At 37.9% G+C, this 26330-nt stretch overlaps 1 protein-coding gene across 1 annotated transcript in view; it reads right to left on the bottom strand.

The window, feature by feature from the left end:
* The window catches only part of NT5DC1 (5'-nucleotidase domain containing 1), a 153108-nt gene that overhangs the window by 36415 nt on the left and 90363 nt on the right, over positions 1-26330 (bottom strand). The window contains exons 7-8 of the mRNA XM_054822399.1: positions 15199-15373; positions 10568-10665 (exon numbers count right to left, since the gene is read on the bottom strand). Of these exons, the coding sequence (XP_054678374.1) occupies positions 10568-10665; positions 15199-15373 (273 nt within the window). The remainder of the gene's footprint in view (positions 1-10567; positions 10666-15198; positions 15374-26330) is intronic.

The following is a 26330-nucleotide window of genomic DNA, read 5'->3' as shown; positions in this document are numbered from 1 at the left end:
TCTGAACTCCCATGTATCCAATGTAAAGGAGCCACAAACTAATTGATCATTAAGACTACATCTTAATGTTCTCTTCAATAAATTAAATTGAGTGAGCTTACACATCCCTCAGATGCAATTGCTTAGCCAACCCTTTCAAGCTTTCAGCATTTCTGTAGAAGGAAAAACATGAGAACTGAAGGAATTATTTCAGAACGGGTCCTACCAATGCTGCAACGAGAGCTAGTATTGCAAGTCTTGCTCGTGTATGGAAGATGTGCATTTGCTTTTGTCTTCCACATAGAATTGGGTCTCTTCACATTCAGTGCAAAATCTTCTGTAAATCCGAAGTATTTTTCAGCATCACACGTTGTTAGAGTATTATCACACTATAAATGTGATCTACGTTGAGTGCTGACTGCTTTGCTTCTGAATCTTGTGTAGCATTTGGCTGTCTTTTCTCGGAAACTACGGAGGAAAAAATCATCTCCTCTTAATAATCTTTTCATGTGTTGGAGGAGACAAGTCTGTTTGCTGAACACAGTTTTGTCTGGAATACAAACTGGTCATTTAGATATTTTGGCTTTGGTTTTGAAAACACAGACTAGGATATGGCAATTCACGTTCTGTGGGGACTCACTACAGAGAGAGGATGGGGCTGACAGGCCCTTAGTAGCTCATTCTGCTATAAGAACAAGATGCATTTTTTGGATGAATTTGGCTTCCTAAGTGTGGGAGCTTTCGTGCCTTATCTCTCTGGTATTACAGGTACAATCCAGATCAGACTGTATCATGGTGCCACTCTCTGCTAATATCCTGAAATAAAAGAAAATAAAATAGCAACACCAGAAGGTGATCACAAAACTACGACTGAGGATTTTCTATAGATCCTGACTTTTAATGATCTCCCAGTCACATAATGTATGTGTTTAAATGCAGTTATATATAGCTGCTATATTTAACTCACTCTGTTCACAGTTTATATAGTTACTAACTGTTGTTGTTAAAACAACTGTTGCTTTTAAATCCTGATGTCACCTCTTTGGCAACCATATTTAAAGCATCATCATGACTTACAGATTTTGCAACCTATTTCACAGAAATAGGCTATTTGATAAACTTATTCTTAGCACACAGGCTTGGAAAACTTAACTCACCGTATTAAGAAGGCATTTGACACGCTTCCCTATGAAGAAAGTTTCTTCCATTAAAATTAAACATAAACACGACTTGATTACCACTAATCAATTTTAAGAAATCATTGGTATGGAACTGTCTTCCAAAACAAACAACTACTCTAGCTTATTGCTTTCAATAATTGGAAATAATTATTGAATAATTATTGAATGATTTGAGTAATTTCAGTATAGAACACATCAAGTTCGTAGGTCCAAGTCATTGAACTTACAAAGGATATATCACTGAACCATAAAAAGTAAATCCAGCAGAATTAATTGCAAGTATGTTATCTTAATTTCCCCCAAAGGATTTTCACAGTCAAGACTCTCATGGAGTCCTTATGCAAACCTAGTTTACGGTTCTTCACTGCTTCTGGATTAGGACATTAGAAATCTTAGCTAAATATGCAGATCTGCCAGAGATATGATTATGGGTAAGTCATTCAATGTCTTGGTTCCTTGGCTCTAACAGAAAAGCCAGTGCTTTGGTTTTTCTACCATTTGTTTATCTGGTCGGCCTGTGGGCTCCTTGAAGAGATTGACTCTTATCATGTGCTTGCACAATACCTTAAAGAATTGGGGTTTGAGTTTTATCCAGGCCTTGAATATAATGTAATATAATCAATAACTAGGAATTTGCAGTAGTGTTAGTTACTGTAACTCCTTTTGAAAAAGAAAATACACTTCCCATACACAAAGAATTCTGTTTTTAGAGTACTTGGCAATTATGCTAAACATGTTTTCCAGTTTTAACAAAAGGAATATTGTTGATATTATGCTTTTGAAAGCAGTAGCTTTAGCTTTCTTTGAACTAGCTTTCTGTAATATTCTTATCAGCTTTGTGCCAAACACGGTATTTAATATCAAAGGTAATCAGCTGAAGCAACCCCTGCTGTCTTTATGCAGAAGCACTTTGCAGTTTTTCACTGTTTTGAGTTTTGAATGAATAACTTCTTATTCCTTTTATCCTCTGAGGTACTTTGAACACTATGCAAACATATAAAGAACTTGGCTCAACACATTTACTTTAGTTTTTTCTTTTAAAGAAGGATAGACATCGGAGAATGCATCCATAGTTCAGCATTCATCTTGATACTCAGAAACAAAGATGCGCCATATTTCAAAGACTATTTAACGTTTTTTTTTCTATTTTTGCTTTAATAAACAAGGAGTTGGTTATTATCAACAGTGGAAATAATGGGGCCTATCTTCCTATGAAGTTGTGTCTTGCAGTTGGATTCAGTGAATGCTTAATAGGGTGCAAAGTCTCATGGATGCTCTTCCAGTAGCTGGGTCATTTGTGGCCGGAGTCTCCTGGCTGGATACTCCAGTATCAAATCAGGGGTAAGTTTACACTGCAGCCTTTCTCTGAGTTGGCAGTGACAGACCCATTTTTTCCTCTCCAGCCTGTAGAGGCTGTAATATCTCTGAGAATACTAGACCACACTCAAATGTGGTTGAAATTGCATTACAGATAGAGATTTGCAGTAGGGGATGGGCAGAAATTCCTACTCACACATGACATGTGATTGCATAAGCCTCAATGTTTAGGAAAGCAGACTAAAAGTTAAAGAATTAGCCTGTGTCCTGGTAGCTCTAGTTTCTGATGTGCTGTAAAACGCCCAAGTGAGACCAGTCATTGGCAAGAATACGTCTAAACGATGCAATGAGAATCTGGCCTCCCAACACTTCTGAAGAAAATACCAGCAAAGCCCATTCCAAGAAAAACAGAACAAAAGAAGAACTTTCCATTCCTCTCCCTAGGAAAACGGAATGGCCTCTCTGCTCTGATTGCCTGAAAGGATGTACCGTAAGGGAAAGTTTGGCTTGCTTATTCTTTGGCTACCACACAGCCTGGCTACTACAGAGTGGCAACTTACAGAAATTACACCAGCTTAACTATGCCGTTGTACGAGTGGATACATGTACCATCAGTGCAAACTGCAGAGTGGCCCCTTGCATCATTTTACAAAAGGGATAGAGGTGATACACTGCCAGTTAGTAATAAAAATGTACTTCCTCAATTTCTAATTTGGTATCTCTGCAGTAAAAACCACTATTTTTATGAGGCAATGACCATCAAATATTGTAGCCAAGGACATTGAAAACTATCAGAAAAAAATTAAGCTTTATGCCAACATTTTGCTATCAACTGTTAAAAATGTATTGTGTCTGTGACTTTAGCAATCTACTCTGCAAAAGGATCTGGGTATGCACTGGCCCAACTTTATTTTGATTTTTACATCTGTTTTAAATGCTTTCACATAGACCATTGTACTGAACATGTAAAAACAAAATCCAGACTGTTATTGTCAACTAAGACTATGTTTAGCAAACATGAAATAAAATTTAACTGTTAGAAAAGATGTCCTCAACATCTCCCTTACGGTCTCCCATCTTACCTATTGCATGGCTTAATTACAAATGTTGATGACAAGACAGGAAATGATCACCTCTCTATTCTAAATGATTCCCAAACTGTTGATTTCAAACTACACACAGGTATTATCTAGCAAACTTTAAAAAGACTAATTGGTAAATCCCTTTGATTACTAGATAACATACACTGATTTTTTTAAAATGTTTGTCTACAGCACATAAATAATACTGGGAAACCAGAAGTCCCTGAGAGAGTTGTTTACATTGTCAGAAAAAAATCTGTTGAGTGGCTGAAATCTGTGCAAATGCAGTACACAGAAGGGAATAGTTTTAGACTAAGATCATTTAAACAAAGGATGGAGGTGAAACATTTGACCAAGGAGCTTGTCATTGTAGATTTTTGGAAATACCCTCCGAGCTCCTTCAGTGGATGATGAATATCTGTATGAAAACAAACACTGTTACATGACATTAAGTTTGGTTTTATGTGCATCCCACTGTCAGCCCTACTGGCCCTTCCCACGCCGCTTTTCAGAAAATGGAATCAGGCATTGACCATGCTGCTGAAGAGGGTGTCCAGACATGATGGATAAACTGAAAATCCCTAGTTGAGATAAAAGCAGGGAATTATTTCTCATACTTTGTCCCTTAAAACAGTATACCTCCTATTGCAAGCTAGATACAGAACCTGGTTTTGATATCAGAGAGTTAGGAGACCGTGGATCGCAACATCATGATCTCATGAGCTACAAAAAGACCTAGTTTTGAAAATTAGAGTACAAAATATGATTATTTATTAGTTATAGCCTTCGTTTTCCTTTCCTAAATAGCAAAAAAATACATGAAAAATAGTGCCAATAGACTATACAGAATTGCTAACCAAGATCTCCTTGAAAAGAATTGCATTGCTTTCACAGACTATACAGTACTGTGGGATGTTGTAACAATATAAAGACAGTAACTTCAGAAGACATATGGGAAACATTTATGAACTTTATTCCTCCTGAATAATGCAGGCCTCAGCCAGCGCAGCCTTTATATGCCACTCTGTCACAAGCTCTCAGCAAATATACATTTTTATGTGGCCTCGTCTTACAGAATATTTCCAGACAGGCTGATATGAAGAGGCACCGTCTCCAGAAGAACGGCAGCTTGCACAGCTGCAGTAAATAAAGGAACACCCCGAGTCATCGGAAGAGCAAATTACACAGGTGTCCTTTGCTGATGGTGGTATTATTCTGCTCGTGTCTTCTAAGAAGCAGGAAAAGAGGCCTTCTGTGGTTTCTCCCCAGAATGTTTCCTGAGCCCAGAGAGCCTCCACAAAGGGCAGCGCCGCAGCCCCTGCTGTGGCCGGAGAGCAAGCTGGAAACACAAATCCATGTAGTACATGGATAAATCAGCTTAAGCTATCTGACATATTAGGCTTATTTCAAAAGTCCTCTTTGAGGCAATGGTAGAAGTCAAAAAGCAAAGACTTGAAATTGAGAAAACCCCATCAGAGTGAAATCTCTCTCCTTTTTGTGTTTACGTGTGCTGCTCTGCCCTTACTCTGCCTCCTCCTGTGCTCTCCCTTCCCATCACCTGGCTCCCCCAGCCCCTCTCTGATTCATCTTTGTCTCACACACATGCACTTGCACACCTCTGCATTTAGGTCAGGAGATTTTCCTTCCTCCCATCTCCTCTGCTGCTCATGGAGGGAGCAGTAGGCATCCAAGCCTCAGTGGTCAGTGATAAGGAGGTACCAGGGATCCACGTCAAACGATGGAAGTTCTATTTAATCCCAGCAATGACCTGTGGCTGGAGGAGTTTAGGACCAACCAAATCTGAAGAATGACAGTCTTTGCAGACTGAGGACCACAGCCCCTACATTTGGTAAGGATTCACAGGTGCAACAAAAGACCAGGTTCCTATTGGGAAAGCGAGCTCTCCACCAAATATCAAGCCTCTGCATGAAATGTGCTGTCGTGTCTGTGATGAGCTAAAGGCTAAATCTAAAACTATTTTTAAATTTAAATTTGAATCTACATTTAATATGAAGATCTGATGATCTTACCAAGATTGGTAAGAAGAGATGACTTAGCCAAAATGAATAGACAAGCTCTCTTGAGTTTTAACCTCACAGGCTGATGTAAAAGACAAAAAAATAATTTCTTGTTAAGTTAGCCTTCACTGTAGAGGTAGCAACTGAGATACCTACCACATAGCAATTATAGCAACTGAGCTATATTGCAGACTCAATTCAATGTGTTTTGGTTGAAATTTTAATCAGAATTTTCTAGAGATGGCATTTACGTTCTTCAAATGAGTGAATAATGCAAGACTCTTTAAAGGATATATTCCCTTTTAATGGTGCAATATCATCTGTTTAAAAATGTCTACATTTTTAACAGATATTCTACAGTTTTACTAAAGGTCTTGAAAAATTTATAGGGTAGTATTTTGGTATTCTTCTGGGCATAAAGACAAAAGTCTCAAATAAAAAGAATGACCTGAAAAGAAGTTATATGGCTTACACATTTCACTTCCAGGAAAATGAAGGCACTCCCTTCCTGATCCCACTCCTCGGGCCTAAAAGGCCTTAGAATATAAATGCATTAAAATAGTTATATAGGATCAGCCCTGATTCTCCACCCAGTTCTGTATCCCATCTCTGGAAACAGTCAAGCCAGACGTCGCAGAAGATGGCAGAAGAAAACTTAAATAGCAGACATGGGATCACCACTTCCTTCTGAAGTCTTGAAGCCTCTAATAATCAATGACAGTCTTCAGCCTAGAAATATGCAATTTTATATCCCGTTCCCTTATTTTCTTTTCTACTTGGTCTTTTCAGTTTATAGCATTTTCCTGTATTTTTAGAAAGCTAGAAAAGAATGACTAAAAGGGAGGAAAAAAGCTTCTGCAGTGAGTTGTTAAAATGGTAGTTACCAGAGAATCGTAAAAAACTGGAGGACTGAAAGAGTTTCCTAAATTGGGGGCTTGAACATGTAGCAGAGGCACCGTAAGCTGGACAGAAATTCAAGTGCAGGAGTAAAGCAGACAGCCTGGAAGTGCAATTGAAAGTGGACTTTTTGAAAATCTGAGACTCTCTGCAGAAGAAGGAGAGCAGGTTTGTTTCTCTGGGCATTGGGTAAGGGCACACGATCTCACAGAAATATGACATCCACTGGCACTCCATATATAGGATTGTTTTCAGCCTGTACATATATGTACACATATATATGAAGATATACATAAATTTTTAAACATGCATTGCACAGACACTGAACAATCAGCAACACATTTTCAGTTTACCAAAAAAGACAGTAATTGTTCTTGAGCTGGAAATAGAAGATATAAAAGTCTTATTTAGGACCAAGTGAGAATTCCCTGTGCATACAGACTTATAGAAGGCTCTAAGGGAATTTAGAGTTATCATCTTTAGCATTTCTATTGTAGTTTTGCATTCTAAAAAATGTATTTGACAATGATGAGAACTGGCAGCCATTTTGACTGTATTTGACATACAGTAACGAGTGATGTGATAAAGGGAACGCTCTGTTGTCAAATGTTACAGAAATCTTGGTGTACTGCAGATTATCAGATGAGTCACAACTGTATTTGCCATTCATATTCCTTCAAGTCCTTCATGGAATGATGTATTATTTTAAGCTGGATGTAGTGATTGAAAGCAAAGAAAATGATACATTCTCAACATAGGATTTACACAAACATTTTCGACCTGATCCTTAGATTCAATAGCTCAAGATACTATTAGTAATTTCAAGAACCATTTAAAAAATTTCCCAGTGTAAAATAAAATGTAACCTTGTGAATAACAAGTAAATTATGGGGTATTTGTATTATGGGACTAAAGTTTTTTGGCATAGCACTATTCTCATAAACTATTTGCTTTGCTACATAAGCAAATGTAGCAACTATAAAACTATAAAAACTTTTTTGCCAGATAAATGTAGCTGTTCTAAAACCTGGAAAAAAACATATAAATTGTTCCCTCATTTAACAGAATGGTACTTCAAAAGAAAATTACGCAAATTAAATAATTAATTACTGTGCTTTTCAGTGCCCCAGTTCAATAAAAAGCAGTTGCACAAATCTTTTAAGATTTCAAACTGTGTTTTGGTTGCTTTAAATGATGCATGTCTTGAAACTCAAATGAAGCAGTGATGCATTTTTAATTGTGCAATTAAAATAATTTTTCATGGTTTCTAAATGGATTAGTTCTAAAATTACTTGTCTACTGAAAAACATTTCTGCAGAGCAGTTATCCGATATCGTAATTCTAGACAATGTCTTCTTTGTCATCTTGTCCTGTTTCTTGTTCTCCTTCAAATGTTTACTGAACACAGTGGCCTTTTTGAAATTATTCACTGAAAAGAATTTATCCTTCTCTTTAGTAAAGTTCAAAACCTTTCCCTTAGTATATCTGCAGCAAAAATCCTGTTATATATAAGTAAAATTTAGCTCCAGTACACAATGTAACACTTGGGGTATTTGAAATTAAGATTACATTCCACATTTTGTGCTTCAAGTCCATTTATAATATAATTCCCTTGGAATTGAAGGAAATACGATATTATTAGGAATTTACTGTAATTCAGACCCACTGATGGATGGAACAACATGGCTGAAACTCAACCCTGGAGAAATGGATAGGATTGATAAGCAGTTACTTCAGTTCATTTTCTGCAACAAATTTCTTCATGGAACAAGCTTTGTTTCACTTACTGGAGCTTTCTTCCCTGAATTACACTGAGAAAAGTTTAGTCTTTGTGCATTAAGAAAATATTTACTATGATGTCCACCTCTAGTTTTTTTCCTATTTCAAAGCAAAAATAAGGAAATTTTGTCTCCCTGCTGTATTATGTTTAGTGCTCTCAGAGCAGAGAGGGTCTGAAGCACAGTGGCTAAACTCTTCGTCTGCCTGAAATCCATAGTGGCAAAAGGAAGATAGAAACTAGAAACTGAAATTTTTAATTTCCAGTGGTTCTGATATGAAAGAAAAATTAAACAATTTCTGGAAACTGGAAAACCACCACCATCAGCACACACATACCCCCCCACCCCCCAAACAGAAGGTCCACTGTATGCTGTTTAAGAAATGAACTGTGTTCCTTGGTATCTGCAGTGACTGAGTGAAACTATCAGTGCCTGCTCTGAAGCTTGTACATGTGTTGTGAGGAACACAGAGAGAGGGCAGCAAAAGATACATTAAAAAAAATATTATTTCAGACATTTTCACATATAATTGCTCCTATTTTGATGGCTTAAACTTCACATTCTCTTAAAAAATCATGTCTATAAAAAACAGTCCTATATGTATAATTCTTTGCTTTCAATGGTCTGGTTGGTCTTTCAGAAGAAACCACTTACTGTCAGTTGAATAGAAATATATGAAAAAAATCCACTCACAGGTCAGTAGTTTCAGCAAATTATTTATCTGATGATTGCTTTAGTTACATTTGTGTCCCTTATCTACTTAGATAGTGAGGTCTCCAGAACTTAAACTACATTTTATTCTGTATCAATAAGGTATTCCAGCAATGAGTGATCAACCCTCACTTGAGTCTCTTCGCAAAGCCAAAATATAAAGTAAATGAAAACCAGTAAGTCAGTAAGAGGACTCCAGGGAATACTGTTCCTGTTTGAACGCATGAGAAAGAAACAGCTTCATGAAAATTGGTACTTACAATCTAATAATGTCATTAAGATAATGCTACACAATATTTCTCAATGGAGACAGTAATTTCAAGTCTTCTCCCTCTGTTCTGCCCTGGTTTGCACAAAAATTTTGTTGAAATATCTCGGAGCTTTCTGGCTGTCTATTAAATTTACTGAAACCAGCCAACAGGTTCAAAAGTTGCTGGCTGGATTACTGACAGAGGGACACAGCAGGATTTCCGTAGGAAGTCAGGCTAATCTGACTGTTTAAAAAATACCCAAAGTGAATTACATTTTATTTTCAATTTGCATTATATGATACTAAATAAAATGCTTCCAGAACTGAGCCTTTTTCATCCTTTATGTTTTTGCTTCCCCCCCATTTCATATAAATAGTTTCAATTTCACTACTGAGCTTATTTTTTTCTCAGATTGTCAACTTGGCAGTTTTCTCTTTGAACTAATACTTTAAAAATCACATTTAAGATATTTCTTACTTATTTTCCTATATAAATTGGTGAAACATTAAATTGCAGTTTCAATATATATTTCTGTTGCTCATTTTAGTTTTACTGTAAAAGTTCCAGAGGCAAAATTTCTTTTGGGCTGGAACAGCTGACTTTCCTGTCATAAAATGCTAAAATACAGTTCAATATATGCTGACTTATGTTATTTTGGACATGAGATTAATTTTCAGGTAGCACTTAATCATAGGGGTATTTACAAAACAGCCATGTTGCTATCGTTATTTGTAGTTCAATGAACACTGTTTTTATAAACCTCTTTTGTTACAACCTAAGGGACAACATTGCCAAATGTTTCAGATTGTTTTAATTAAATTAAGTGAGTACAGGGGCACTTCCTTTTCGCCTACTCTGTCATTATTTAGCCAAAGTACACACAGTTAATACTGTCAGATTTCCATCATAAATAATTTCCTTCAAGCTTGCAATTTTATTTGTACTGTTGATGAATTTCCTTTAAATTCTTGAAATATTTCTGCTATGTTTTTTCCCAGAACTAAATTTCATTTTCTCTATATGACCGTGTCAGCACAATAAAGAAAAAGGATTGTTACTTTTTTATTAATGATACAATATCAGAGTCTCAATACCATTTTTAATTACTGATGCAGCTCTGCCTTTTCATTGTCCTCAGCACTGTAATTCTTAATTTCTCAGTGATCATCAGTCTTAAGAGAATTTTTTACTAATATCTCTATATCTCTGGAAGAGTCTTATGTAGAGTCTATTTTACCCCAATGCTACATATTCAAAATATGTTGTCCAGTCCTCTCACTTTTTTTTCTTTTTTTTTTTTTCCCCCTTCTTTTTCCAATGGATAGAGGTAAGCAGATGAGAACTGCAACTTACCAAGAGTTCGAAAAGGTCTTTGGTTTGGGGTATGGGAGAAGAAACCAGGTTTCAAAGCATTTGTAATCACAATGTCAAAATACTCTTCAAAATCATTCCTAGAAAGTAAAGGAGATTGAATTAGCTAAACTAATGAATTAGCTAAGATGCCACTAAATACTCCTCAAGACTTAAGAAAGTAATGAAACACTTCTTTTTTTCCTACGCTTGTCCAGTGTCATTAGTGCCCTTTCTTTTCCTGAGGTTGTCAAAAGTGAGAAGACAGCTGGCTGAGAACCCACCGTGCTGCACCTTCAGGACCACTCATTATTTGTACAAAGATGTTCCTTGGCCCAGGGAGTTTTTAAATCTCAGGAGAACACGTGACACATGACATATTTTAATCTCAGGTGACAACATATGCATAGACAAGTATAGAAAAGTGTAAATAAGGGATTTTTTCTATAAAGCAGAATACATGAAGTCAAGTGATGGGGTAGGAAGTAACTGAAGACTAAAGACACGCAGGTGTCTTATATTGTTGGTATCCACATTGTACGTATTCATAGGCCTAATGGGTGTCTAAGATGCCACTGTAGTCAACAGAGATGTAATTAGTACACCCGATTAAGTCTTAAAAGGTGATTTCACATACCCTAAAGTTGAAATGCCATTTTGTTAGCTGACCCTTCAGACTCCACTGGCTGCTCTGACTAAATCCCCGCTGGCTACCGGGAGGTTAGACATGTGGTTCACAAATAAACACCTTCCAAGTATGAGTCTTAATCTGCCAGCTGAAGCACACCGCTAAATTCAGATATTTTTAAAGATCATTAGGTCCGTGAAAATACAGACCAACATCTGAACTGTGGAAATCCCATCAGTTTAAATGGGATTGTACATTTGAGCATAGCATATAAGTGGGACTTAGGCATTTTTTAGAGACCTATATGCAAGTCAGTAAGATTACAAAGCCAATAAGAAAACCAGGCAACCTTGAGGAACATTCATGCCACCTGTCCTACTGTGAGATGGGCTATTTCTGGAGGTGCCAGTTATTCCTACTCTAGCAAGGGTCTTCTGTATTTTAAGGCATCTATTAGACCTCACTTAATACATCATCAGGCTGGGAACTATAGCAAGAAAAAATAACAATGTCTACCTGCAAGTTTTGAAGTTATTAAAACATAAAATTAAACAAATGTTGCTTAAAGAGTGGTTATTTTTTATTAGAAAATGTAAAAATTTCCCATCTGTGACATGTATTTTATTTTATTTAAAATGTTTCATTACTTAGGTGACTGTATTGCCCATAACATCCAAAAAAATGATGGATAGTCTTGTATGGAACAAAGAAGTCCCAGGTGGCAAGTGCAGGATGGGTACAGGCACTAAAAAGTCAACAGGAGAAGAAGTTTGCTGGAAGAAAACTAGCTAACCATGTCATTTTCAAATAATCTACAATTTCCCATGAGACTGAGATATCTTGACTAAAAAACTGAATGCTCTCCCCATGAGCTTATCTTCAAGCTTTTATTTCGTGCTCTAAATTACATTCCAGCCTTAAAATAGAATGTCTTTAAATTTCCTTCCTCTAATGAAATGTTAGGTTTGTCTATTTTTCTCCACTTGTGACCATATATAACCCTTTACTTTTTAAAAGAACCAGTATCAAATATGACAATGGCATGTTTTTAAAATTAGCTTCTGTGTGGAAGATTCCAGAAGTTCAGCAACCAGGCATGGCTCTTCTTGCCTTATGTGAAAACAGAGTTAAACTTTTCAAATTAGCATACAGTGCAAATCATGCTTTCACGGGAAGTTAAGCTTGAACTTTCAAAACAAGCCAACACTTCAGGAGCACAACAAAGACTTGTGGGAACTGTGGCGAGTGCTTTGTGTAAAAAATTCGAAACAGAATGAACAGAGTTTTCACAAGATTTGGGTAACTTTTTTATTGATTTGTTGAAGAAAAAACTATGTGTGGAGAGGTGTTATCTACGGCCTTTTCTGAATCATAGTAAATCTCATGTACAAAGCTACTGGTTTTATGAGAGCGTGTACCTTGTGTTACATTACTACGTAACATTTTACATGATAAAATCTGTTCCAGTTACTGCTTGTGTTTGGTATTGTGGCGTGTGGTTACAGTAAATGGCTAAAAGACAAAGGGTAGGATGTATCTCACATAACTTCAGCCATCTAAAAATTGCATGCTGAATTCACAGCTCGTGGCCTACACCACAGACAGAACCAATGGAGAAACATCCACATTCTTAGAAGGCAATTCATCCCACTTATTTCAGACATAATTCTATGGTACAGAATGAATCGCCAAAGATGATGCCCAGTGTTTTCTCTCCACTAACCACAGAGGGAATCAAAATGAGCAGCTTCAAAAAATTCTTAGCTTTTAGACGGCTGACATTCATGAAAAGGGCAAGCGACACTCGGCTTCAGTGACTATGTGATTGACTCGTCTTTTGGTGTGCTCCTGCCAACACCTAAACATTCAGTCAGCCTGCCACGCATTCTGATGGTAGGTAAGCCTGAAAAGCCACACCATGATGTTGCTACTTGTGTGAATGAACTCGCACTTCCTTCTGTAGGTTTACATGCCTTATACACCGATGTCAGCAATATATGTGTGCTGTCTCAGCTACATGTGCGTGCTCTCGCCGGGAAATGGTTCTCAATTTGTTTCAAAATGAGATTTTCTCTTAGACTTCCTCTCTTCTTACCAAAATGTCTTTCAGTTAAGGTCAGCTTGGTCAGATGAACACACTGGGATAGTTTGCTCTTGAAATGGTAAATGATACATTTAATCCCAGTGGTGATTTTATGTGGACAATAATTTCCTAGCCAAAAGGGAACTTCTTAAATAAAGTGCAAAAAAGTTAACAGTTACAAGGTAAGCATATTTGGAGTAAGAGGATAAAATTTCACACACATCTTTATCCTTAGGGGTTTTTTGATGTAATACTATACAGTTCTGAACTCTTCAGTATGATATTGATTAATTGAAAGTAGGGAAAGAAATTAATAAAGGATCACATAGACGTATTTCATAAGGGTTGATGTCAAGAATAAAATGCAGGTAGCCTGGTCAAATTAAAGTTAAGGGCAGAGATAATAGGTGTGAACCTAGACTATATTCCAGTATCGCAAAATGCAGCATGGGTTTGTAGAGTCTTATTGTCTGATATGAGGCATGGAACAAACAAAAGCAATAAAAAGTTTAGAATTATTTTCAGGAAAAAAATACTTCAGTCAGGTCTAATGGACAGTGAAGTACTCAGTTGTCCAGAAGATGTCTTGGAAGCCACATTGCATGAGTCACTGGAAAATATGCTTGTAATAAACACTGTAGAACATCCTACACTTATGTGGAAAGACAGAGTGATCCAATATCCTTCTAGGAGAACATCTCTCTTCTGTCTTTTGAAAGGCAACCGACCCTCTCTGCTACCTTGCTTACTGTCTTCCAGAAGGATCTCTCAGCTGCCTTAAACAGCTGAAACACTATTCATCAAGGAAAAGAAAGCCAAAATCATTATATGTGGCCAAGAATTTAGTTCAGTTCTGAATTTTCATTCAGAAAACAACTAGACAGATCCACACAAAAGAGTTAATTCACAGGCATCTTACTAATATGGAGAATTGCTTTTTGTGAGGAAGTATATTTTCTTCTCAACTGAGCAAGTATAACGTTCGTGCAAGACAGTGAGAACTGGCACAGCTGATGCTCAATTTAGCATTTAGCCCACCGAGTACAAAAGAGAAGTGATACTGGCAGGACTGGTTTTGGAAGGTCGCTCTGATTTTCACTTTAACCTTTAGTTTTCTTACAGTGTTGCTGTATTCACTCTGCTGTTCCCTTGCATAGGTAGGTAGCCAAGGTTGGCTCACATTGCACTACTTTGTTTCTTTGATACATTGTGTAAATAGTCTCTCCATGTCACCCACCTAGCTATTTGCATCACTGATTAATTCATTTCTAGGGATGTAAGCGATGGTTCTGCTGAATGTCACTGAATTTGACTTGACCAGTCACGTTCTCTACACTACAGCTAAAAATAGCTGTTGTGATCAGCAACTACAATCCCAACCAATTGTCAAGTGCAATGAACCACCTGTTTTACCTTTTCTGCTGTGATCTGTAAATGCATGTTTCTCATGGACAACTGTCTCTTGGAAACCACCATTGGGAAGAAGTATTTGTAAGCTTTTCCATGCAGATTTACTGCAAGGAAACGAATTATTACTACTACTTGCAGTCACCACTGGAGAAGCACAGAAAGGAAGTGGCTTGAATAACACAGTCTAGCAAAAACCTATGATAAAATTGGGATTCAGATGATGTATTGGGTGTTGGCCTGAAAGATATTCCCTGTCATCATCAATCCCATTATGATGCCCAGAAAAGGTGCAGGATATAAGTGTGCTGTGGGTGAGATACAGCTCACAGGCTCACAGATGGACTACTTTTTGCCTCAAGTACCCTGTAACACTCTACTCGAGAGAGGCCCACCAGAAAGCTCAATCCAAATAATTCACAATACATAAAGAAACTCAGATTGACTTCTCTATAGCTCAGGCTTATCACCCATTGCTGCCTGGCAGATGTAATTTGAAATGGACATTGCACTTACCCAAGAATATGTTCGCACAGGAGCCTGCAATAGTCACTGTGAGAACTAGTAATTAATAGCAGAATCTTCCCAGCACTCTTCAGTTGTTTCAGCCACTTTTTTACAGACTCGGGACATCTTTGTAAATATTTGTCTGGATGATTTTTCACTTCTGGGAAATATGTCCCACAGTCTTCTAAAAAATTAAAACATAATTATGTATTATCCAATCCTGCTCACAAACCACTTAATCCACACAACAAATACCCTTTTATGTGCAAACAATACAATTTTAAAAAGGCGAAGCAAAGTTTAAAATTTTCCTTGGGTTGTAACTCAATATAAACCAAAAAACCAATCAAACCAAGAGGGTACACTGTAGCAGAAATAACTTTGCATGACTTTTCTCTTTTATTATGGAATTTTCATAGTTATTTTGTTTGATGTTCTTTTGCTCATAAGAGTAAATAATACATAAATTGCAAATTATAGTCTTACATGGCAAACAATTTCTTCCTGTTGCCTTTGCTCAATTTTTGGATACTCAATTTGTGATTTTAAAATGAGTTTAATGTTTAGAAAGTGGTAAGGAACTGAAATTCCCAAGAACATCTGTTCAGTTACTTCTGACACTTTAGGTTAGCATTGTCTGATCAATAACGTCCATTTGAATATTTTTGCATTTTTCACAACTAGCACTTTATCTATGAACGGTTGATAAAACAAACTGACAAAGACTCACAGGTATGTGGAATACTAGGAACAGATGCAAAAAAACTCAAACCCAATTCCAATTCCAGCTTCAATAATGCTATTTTTGCCAAATATAACAGCAACAGAATTTTGGAAATACACTTGGAATGTAAGATTTTAAAAAGCGTGCAATAACACTAAGTTGGCAGTAAACCTTACCCGTTCATTAAAGTCACTAATACATATTTACCTTGCTATAACCCATAGATGTTTTACCAAGACATCAAATTAACATTAAACTTACCTTTTTTTTAATCTTTCCTATGACCTAGGACTATATATTTCCTCCATGCTCAAGACCTCTATAACAAAAAATGTCAAGCTAATTAAAGGTCTAAAAAGAAATATAATAATTGTAGAGACAGAAACGATACCAAGTATTTGGTGCTCTGTGTGCTATAGTATAACGAACATCATCACAGAAGATTATTTTTCTTCCAGCATTTGTTCTATATGTAACTGTCTGTGGTCAACTTTGCTGAATGATTTAATAAATCCCAGACATTACTTAGCCTTCTGGTATGTGAGTAATGCTATTCTCTAGTTTGAAAGAATAAGATTTAAACCACTTGAACTTTAGCTATTTAATGAAAGAGAACATGTATGTTTGAAACAGTAGTATCAAAGAAAGACTAAAAGATGCTGGGTGCTAAACATAACACTATTTCATAAATTACACATTCAAACATCTACAGATGGCAGGAAAAAAAGTCTCCCAAAAGAGGTTTCGAATAGGCTGTTATCACTGCAACTAGACAGGAGGCAAAATGTACTGCGACTTGACAGATTTCTTCCCAAAAGCTATAGAATGGACTACTATATCTGAGGAAAGCCTCTCAAACAAAATCTCTCAACTCATAAGCAGGTCACTATTCCAGTTCTTTATAGTATTTAGGTCAGGCTGTGTAACAGCCTGTACCACGGGAATACAAGCCTGTTCCTGCAGCCAGCATATTGGGATGCCATGACGTTTGCCTCGAGAGCTAACCTTGAGAGCTAGCCAAGACCAAAGATTTTTTTGATTAAACAAAAGAGATTTACAAAAGAAGGTTTCCTGTAGTGTTTCCCCCCATCTTTCCTGGGGCATGAATATTGTTTAGGATGAGCAGTATAGTTTTTAAGAGCAGAAGCTGCAGGTTTTTTCAGTATTTTTCAGTATTTTTTCAGTGTTATCATTAGTAATTATATTTCATATGCTATGCTATGACAATTTTTCTGTGTTGTTTTGGAAAATGGACAACATTACATGAGAATGAAGAGAGACACAACAAAGCAGGCTTGGCATTATCTGTCACGGGTTCAAACAATGAAAAGAAAGATGGAGAAGGTCATTTATATATACAGTGATCTGTCACTCTTTTTACCCCAGGGTAAAAAGATCTGGTTTATATGAACTTTACCGTTGGACGCTCTTTGTTTTTCTTTCCTTATCAAATGCTGCCTACCTTCTGTTGGCCATTCTTTGATGTGCAAGTAATTTAAAGACTTTGAGTAAATTTAGGCCTTCTTTGTCCATACTCTGTGCAGTATCTGCTATGTGATAAATCTATGTATTCGGCCTTTGAGTTAGATCTGCGGTGGAAAAGGTCGACAGCTCTGGATTCAACATATGAGCTGAAAGAGAGTCTTATTCTAGTTTTCTGTCCAGACCCTGAAGCCCAACTATTAATTGCAGACAAGCAATGAATCAGTTCTTGACACTAGGATCTGAAGTTTGCCTCTGGGCTGTTTGCCATATCAGGCAGAGGTACCTTAGAAGAACCCTCATTAAAGCATACTCTACTGTAATTAGGCCAACATGGCCCGGGAAAGTAGAGTTTAACTTAATTCCTAACATACTATTGCGTCTGGTAAAGACAGTTTGGTCAAATATACACTCGTACCTGTAAAGGAGCTTACCCACCAAAGCTTGCAAGATTTTATGAAAGCCAAATAAAATAAAAGCTGAAAACTTTGCTCGTTATCCCAGGCCAAGAGCCAGTTTTGAGGAGGACAGCAGAGCTGCAGGCACCTCGCTGGCAAAAAGAGTTGTGGAAGTTTTAACGTGTGATGGAGAAATAGCATCACATCAAGCCTTCACAATCAAATGGAATGATTTGGCCGTGAGAAATGAAGCATTTTTTCCAAGGGGACGTATTAGCACTATGCATATGCTGCACTTGTTTTTCTAAAGAAGGAAAATAATAAGAAAACTCTATCAAGCAAAGAGTCAGTGAGAAATCAGAAAAGAACTAACCTTACCAGAGCCAACAGAGGAAAGGAGAAAGTGATTTAATGGCAATAAGAGTGATTTTATGTAACTGTCATACAGCTCTGTTCTTGAAAAACAAAAAAAGTAATTCTTCAGACAAACACCATTCTTGAGAAATAAGAAATGTCTCTAGTTCGCAGTACCTTTCTGATAACACTTATGGACCATCCAAGTTTCAATATACTCTTAAAAACTGAACTAGAAGCACACTTTAGAGAAGCTTTGTTGGTCCACAAATTCCACAAATTCATCAAAACGGGGGGCTTGTGGTCACACAAGATCTACAACTGACAATTTGCTATCTGTAGACTGCCTAAAATAAAATCTCTACATTTTTATCCCTCTGTTTTATGAATATCACTTAACATACAGCTATATGGACATTGACCTGTATTAATGTGCACCCACAAATCAGTGAAAGCAAACCAAAAATAATAAAACAAATGTTCCAGCTTTCATCTAAAATGTCTCTATTGTGTTCAGTTATCTGCATGCATGCCAAAGCCTACACTAGTAACCTCTGGCTCTTTGGCAGTGTGAACACTTTCTCAAAATATAAGAAAGCATTTCATGAAAACAAAATGGAAACAAGATGACCACGACAATCAACATAACAATCAACATATTTACCCCCTGTGATTGTATGAGAAAACTTAATCCAATGATGTGGAACAGGAAAGCAAATGTCTAAGCATTTTATTCACAACTTTGTAATTTATTACATGTATGTTGCCATGGAGCAAATGCAGTTTTTCAATTTCCACTCTTGTTACTAAACAACTTGGAGTTTATCTGAAATCTCTGAAATACAGCCTGGGATAGCAAACTAGCAACTAGCCTCTGTAGGGATTTATAATCATCTTCCAAATACACTTTAAAAAGTAATAATTGCCTTTGCAGTCCATTAAGTATCCTTTCAGAAAAATATATTTCCTTTTTAAGTAGTAGAAATATAAGCAATTAAAATAAGTTGTCTAGAAGTGCCGCATATTAAAGTCCTGCCAGGAGCCTCTTGTCAGATCTACATCCTGTTTTATTTTCAAAGCAATATCATTTCCTCTCTGTATATTATCAGAGGTTCCCTTAGTGTCCAGTTTGGGGTTTGTTTTTTCTTGTCTCATCTGACATTGTAATTTGATCAAGATGTTCTTTGCATCATCTTGCCTTACAGTTCAGTTGCTTGTAATGCAGCTGTGATAGCAAGCGTGATGGGAATGATGTATAGCTGGAACGCAGAACCCCCCGACCAAACTCAGGAAGAGCCTGCACAATGCTCGCCATGACTGGCAGAAGTCCTCCAGCACAGACAACAATCCAGTCTTTAGTCCAACCACCCTGCTCTACTACAGTTGCAAAATTACTTTATTGAAGTATGCAGTTTGATGTTCTAATATAATACCTCTACTTGGGGAAAAAATAATTGTGGATTTCTCTTGCGCTCTTCGTTACACCACTTCTCTTTGGCAGGGTCGGTTTACACCTCCCTGGCTCTGGCCTCCTTTGGACTCAACGTCTGTAAATCTGCACTGCCAGGACACTGCAGTTTTCATACCTTAACTGTTATTTGGATAATAAAAAAGGCAAATGTTCAAGAGGCATGTTTCAGTCCAGAACTAAAACACAGGAACACAGTGTTTCAGTATTGTCACTGCTTCTGAGGGGCACCTACTTGATTGAATTAAAAAATTTTTATCCGCTATTTATACGATTTAGCTAAGCAGAGAGGTATGAGGCTAAAAAAATCCCTATAATTCAGCCAAGAAAAATAAACTTTCAGCTGCAATTTGTAGCTTGTATTTAGTGGCTTTAACAACTAACCATCTCTTACAATGAAAGTAGTATTTGGGAATGTGACTTTTTTCTCTTTTAAATTCAAAGGCGGTTTGATAGCTTAGCTATCAATACCCACAGCCAGATTCTCTGCAGCTCTGAAGCAATTAAGGACTTAGATCTCTTCCCTAATTTTTGTCTGAATGCAGGCTTGTAGGTAACTTTTATTAATTTGATAAACAGAGCAGAACCGAAATAAAGTGTTTCTACCAACGACGATGCAGACAGCTATATTCATTGTGCAGTGTTTTCCATTGCGGTCTTACAGCACTTCAGGTTTTTAGAGTGAACAGAGAGACACTTCTTTGACCATTGTTGTTGGCTTCTTTCATCTAAACAAACATATCCGACAACAAACGCGAGCATTCAACAGAAACACAAGGAAAATACCTTTATGACAGAAGACTTTGCAAAAGAATTTACATTTCATCTACTGAAAGCAAGTAGAGGAGAAAGGGGGTGATGGTTAAAATTACATTAGACAAGTCATCTTTCATTTCCTTTCATTTAAGTTCAAGTGTGTATTCTAGTAGGAGCAGCAGAAGCAAAATGAGAGACAGAGGGAAGGAAATGTTAACATAAGGCAAGATAAGAAAGCAGAGTGAAGCGTGAAACAGGGATGACTGGGCAAAATATGGTTACATTCTGGAGGCCTGGGTTCAGGCAAATATCAGGAACAGGGAGCAGCAGGAAGAGATAAATCATCCCTCTCCTTCCCCCAGGAGATAAAGACATGTAAAAACAGAATAAAAGGATGAGAGTCCAGGAAGATAGGAGATTTATGAAGAGGCAAATGTCATAAGAGCAAAAAAGAAGTGTGACATGTAAAATATTCTGTATTTTTATGTTCTCTGTGACTGTCTCAGTTCCTTACCTAAGACTGTGCGGTCTCTTAACAGACCAAAGGGTTAAGGATCCTGGTCCAGCTCAGGCAGTAAGAATACTAGTTATTTACACGTCTCAGTTAACTAGGAGCAGACATGAAAGGGGGGTACTGAGTTTGGAGACAATGGAGATATTAGTATTATGGTACTAAATCTCTCATTTTTGCCTGAGAGAACGAGAGAAGCAACTTTTCTGGGAGGAGAAAAAAAAGAGTATGGCTGGGACCAGGAATTCAGAATGACACCTTGGTGAGATGCTGCTCGTCACGAGGCTGAACGTGGCAGTATGCTGAACCTCTGCTTGTCAAAGCTAATAATTAGCTTGTGTGCCCGGATATACGAGTGGCTGCCTACAACCAGAGTATCTTTCAAACTACTCTTGGATGTGGAAGTGGAACAGAACAGGAAAGAAAAGGGAAAAAATGACAGAAATCAGACAGAAGAGAGGAGCTAGGAAATACAGAGAAATGAAAAATAGACCAGAATAAATTGTATTAATTGTATAAATTAATAATTCATACCCGTAGATAACAAACATGTACCAGTATGTGAAATCAAATTAAAGAGAAAAATTTCCTCCTCTGTTCTCGGAAAAGTCAGGATTTTTATGATCGCAAAGTAAAAGCTTTGCCTGTGGCACTGCAGTTTTGAGCAAATCACATATTACTAATGGACATACAGGATCATCTGATTCTCCGTTTGCCTCTTTTACCTGTCCATCTGCTAAAGAAAATGTTTACAGCTCATGTAACATTAACCTTTGCAATATTTTTAGCACATCCAGCTCTGGTCAGGCAGAAATAGATCTTATTTTCAAAACTGTAAACTATTTTCCAGCGGTGACAACTCTGTGTTCACCTTGATTAATTTCAAGGGGGTGACTGTAAGGTAAGGATCCATGGTGGGCTAGGGAAAACATGACTACCTGGATTATTAGTGACTGTGGGGCTATATAAATATTTAATATACTGAATGAAACACTTCAGCAGAACACACACAAAACATCACCTCTGCAAACATTTCATGGGTCACTTCCTCTTCTACTCATATTCTACTCCTGTGGCCTGTAAAGAGCTTACTGCAAAAATTAAAATGCTTTGGTAGCTAAAGATAGGTCTCAAACTGAAAGGAGGCTGAACGACTAGAAATTCTTCTAAGAAAGCCAAGAGCAGCTGTTGTTCCTTCTGGTCTGATACAATGAGGCAGGAACCACCATGCTCCCTCCCACCCTCGCGTTTCCGAGGTGAGATTCCCATGCCAAAGGCTGTCAGGAACTGCACAGGATCTTTAGCTATATTTAAATGGAAGTCATAATGTCAAAATTAGAGGCTATTGCTGCTCTGCCATCCCTTTGCTGAACATCATCCCCCCACCCCGCTCTCTGCGTTTCACAGTGGATCGAAGACCTACCATGGCCAGCCCAGAACCTCCAGGCTGCAGGTTTCAGGGCTGGCCCTAACCAAAGTCAGCTTCAAGGTGAGGCTGGCTCTTTTCTTGAAAACATAACTTCTTAACTACTTTTTCCCAAAAGCCTTTCAAGCAAGCTTAAAAACTGTCATTTCCTGACACCCCCCCGCCCCTTCCCATCTGAAAGAACAACCCCATTCAGTCTGCTCCTAATCTTTGCCCTCTTGCTTCCTAGTCCTGCCTCATCTCCCATTGCATCAGCAGCGTCCTGGCTGCAGAATGGCCAAGGCTCCTAGGAATGCAATGCCACAGTCAGATGCTTGCATGGGGTTTTTTTTGCATGTAGAATTACTCTTGTTCTTGTTGAGATCCATGGACACTGGAAGAGAAAGCCAGGCTATTTTCATATGTTATCTGTTCTTATTAGTGTTCCCAAATGGCTGAGACCAACCCAGATCACTTCCACCTTGCTGGTTTATAACTGCTCCTACTGCCAGAGTTGGCCCCACTCTCTAATCCTTGTCCTGTCTCATCCCATGCTTGCAGATCCCTTCCCTGTAGTAAAGGATAACAACACAAACTAAAAAAAGTCATGAGAAGCACATGGCATGTGGCAAAGTTTGCAGCCTGACTTCATGAGGACTGCTAACACATGACATTTGTTAGAAACGTGTCTAGATGTGGGTAGTTTGAATGACCTTCCATAGTTTTGTATACACAAAACTTGGAAACAGCATTTCTTTCTTTGTTTTTCCTTTTCCTTCTGGTTTAATGTTAATATTTACATCAACATAGCAACGTTTCCATAGTACACTACAAAGCAGGAAGGATGTACTTTGGAGGTAGGACAGAGGAAATTATTTCTTTCTCAAAATAATTCACTTCCTTGCTTTACCTTACCATGCTAGTTTGCAGTGTAACAGACCAGATTTAGCAAACCATATGAAATCAATTAATTTGTGATGACACTCTTGCAACTCAAGGGCTGAGCTCTAAACCCATGCAGAAGTAACTACCATTTGTTGGACAAACATATACAGTTAAATCAGTCTGATTCTTCAGAAATTCATAATCCCTCCTGCAACGAGTGACCTTCTAAAGTGAACATTCTGCAGGTGGAAAAATCTGTTTTGTTCCCTGGTCAAGAATGTCTTATAGGATTCATGCAACATGTTTACCTATGCTCAGAAGTAAAAGACAGGAAGGTAATACAGTGATTACTCAAAGCAACGAAATCCACATTTTTTCCTCCTATTAAAGGATCATTTGTTACATAAGTATTGCCATGGTGTTAATATTTATAGGGAGACAAACTATCAGTGGGAAATTATCAGAAACATTCTGGAAATCTCCATCTTCACCTATACACAGATTGCTGAAGCTACTGATCCTTACACATTCATTTGTCATATAAACTCGCTCTTTGCCATAGAAGTATATTTGAGATTATTCTTCTATAGACATTATAACTATTTGCACTGAACACCTTATTTTGCCAACAAACTTTGCATAATTAAATGCCTGTGGTCAACTCACACACCTTTAAAATGCATCCCCTGGTACACACATCATAAAAAAACTGCAAAAAAACTTAGGACAGAAGGAGGAAATTGTTTTGTTCAACTGAACACAGCTAACAAGGCGGGAAAGGGGATCTGTTCAGGATACTGCTGTAGTCTGAAAGAAATGCTGGCACCTAATTTGACAGGAAGGCAAATATTAGAGTACCTTTTTATTTGTACATCTGATGAGGCTTACCTGAGTCCATTGGCTTGCATGAAACATGCTGTTATGTTTGGCGTGGAAATGAAATGCATAATGAAGAAATAAAATACAGTCCATAGATATTTTATAATGACACCCAGACTACAAGTTGCTGATAAACAAACTAAAAGTCCTACTCAGCTGTGCTGCTCCACCAAGAAGACACCACAGGCAATGCCCTTTTCTGTAGATCTCAAATTAAAATAGCTCTGTGGCGGAACTGAAATTCTTTTTCAAGCTTTGAATGCACCAGCTACTTTAAGGCACTTGTTGCAGTAAGAATGAAGTTAAAGTTCTCAGAAATATTTTTACCAGAAGCAGTAGCATCATATATCTCTTATATATGCACAGGTACATACTAACACATGCATAGAAATATATATATATATATATATGGGTATACGCATTGTAAAGAAAACCCATATTTTTTTTAAACAAAGATTAATCTTTTTCTGTCTCCCAAGGAACTGACAATAACAAATGGTGTTAATTGCAGCCTCTGGGTCTACAGTTGCAAACTTTCCAAATGGGTACAGATGGACCAAGAGCTGTATGTAGACTCCAGTTTTTCTTGCTACTTAACAGTCCTGTACAGGTGCGACATCCACACTTCAACAACAGCTTAATGGGCAATGGGAAATTGCAAACAACAAGCACCACAAGAATGGGGTAGGGGGATGGACTATGTGTAAAATGAGGCATTTTAAATTGTATTAGAAAAACATATCAGAAAATTAAAGAGAATACAGAAGACTGTGACAATAAGGGAGATTTGTACCAGGCTATTCACCTTTCATCTTTATGATTAATGTATATATCCAGAAAAATCAAGTTACAGGTCATGTGTGCTTTCTGTGATCTCATGATTTTTCTATCTTATGAGTAGTGTTCAATAATAAGTACTTCTACTATAGGTGATGTACCACCTTCTGTTAAGCTTATTGTCATATTTTATTACATACGACGAAAGCCTTACTCTTCTTGGCTGGGATCTCACACTAGCTATCCCCTTAATACAGCTCTCAAATCACATATATACCAAGTACTTTTCATGGTTCTGGCCCACAGAGCTTCATAAACCAGGTCCTGGATGAGGCTGCAGAAGTGTATTTCCAGTCCACACGCATTACAGAAATACTAACAGGAAGATGTACCAAGAAGGGCCATCAGGATAAGACCCAAAGAGCTTAAATGACAAGAAGAGAGTGGGGTTATGTTTAGACATCGCAGTGAGACGGAGTGTAAACCCATTAATTTATCTCTTAGAAGGCAGCGCAGCTGGAGGAAACAAAACCTACATGTATGCATATTTGTTTGCCGTGTAAATTGTTCAGCCACGCGGTACTGGAAGGAGAGAGAGCAACTTCCCCGCCTGGAAACGCATCCTTTCAGGCGGTGTTTCTCCGCTGCGCCGTGCGGGTGGTGCCACCTAGCGAGCCCGGGACCCCGCTCCCGGGAACCCCGCGGGGCGCAGCCCCGCCGGCCTCGGCACCCCCAGCGCCCGGCGGGCACCGCGGGCGGCGTGGAGGAGGATGCCCTGGGGTGGGGAGCTGCACCGTCACCCCGAAGCACCGCAGCCTTTCTGTTACCAAGAACCATCAAAACATGGGTGTCGGGAGGAAAAATCCCTTCTGTTTCCTGGGCTGTTTTGTTTTGTTTTTTTTTTTTTTCTTTTATCTTTTTCCTTTTCTCTATTTATTGGCCTCCACGAAGGCAGAAGAGCCTTGGGAAATCCCCTACAATTTTTAGATAAAACTCTTAAAAGACAGAACAGAACTGAAACCAGCAGTTGCACAGAAATGACCCCAAATGGCAATGATCTGCAAACAGCAACCATCAAGAGGTTAGGGTGTGGGTGTGAGGGAAGGTTTAATCAAAAAGACTGGGTGATTTGACAGCTGACAGATAAATCTTAAAGATAATAACAGTCTTCAAACATGTAGAAAGCTCCAGCTTGGGGAAAATAAAGAAAAAGGAATAATCTGTCCCCTGAGACCAAGGTCAATGAGTCAAGAAGCAGTGAGCTTATGCTTCTGCAAGTCTAGATTAGAAATGGTAAGGAAGTTTCTAATTTTAAGGGCATTGACGCACTGGAAAAGCTGCCTAGGGGCTTGTATGATCTTCATAAGTGCAGGTCTTTAAAAAGAGGCTGGACAATCATCTGTTAGGAAGGGAACACCTAACCCATTCCTTTGGTAGTGGTGGGGTAAGTGCAAGGTATCTTCTATAGTTCCTTAAAGTACTATGATTACATGTTACAGATT

This window comes from Grus americana, chromosome 3 (genome assembly GCF_028858705.1).
Source record: "Grus americana isolate bGruAme1 chromosome 3, bGruAme1.mat, whole genome shotgun sequence".
Taxonomy (NCBI): domain Eukaryota; kingdom Metazoa; phylum Chordata; class Aves; order Gruiformes; family Gruidae; genus Grus; species Grus americana.
The sequence above is the reverse complement of the archived record's forward strand: the minus strand, read 5'-3'. Positions and strand labels throughout refer to the sequence as shown.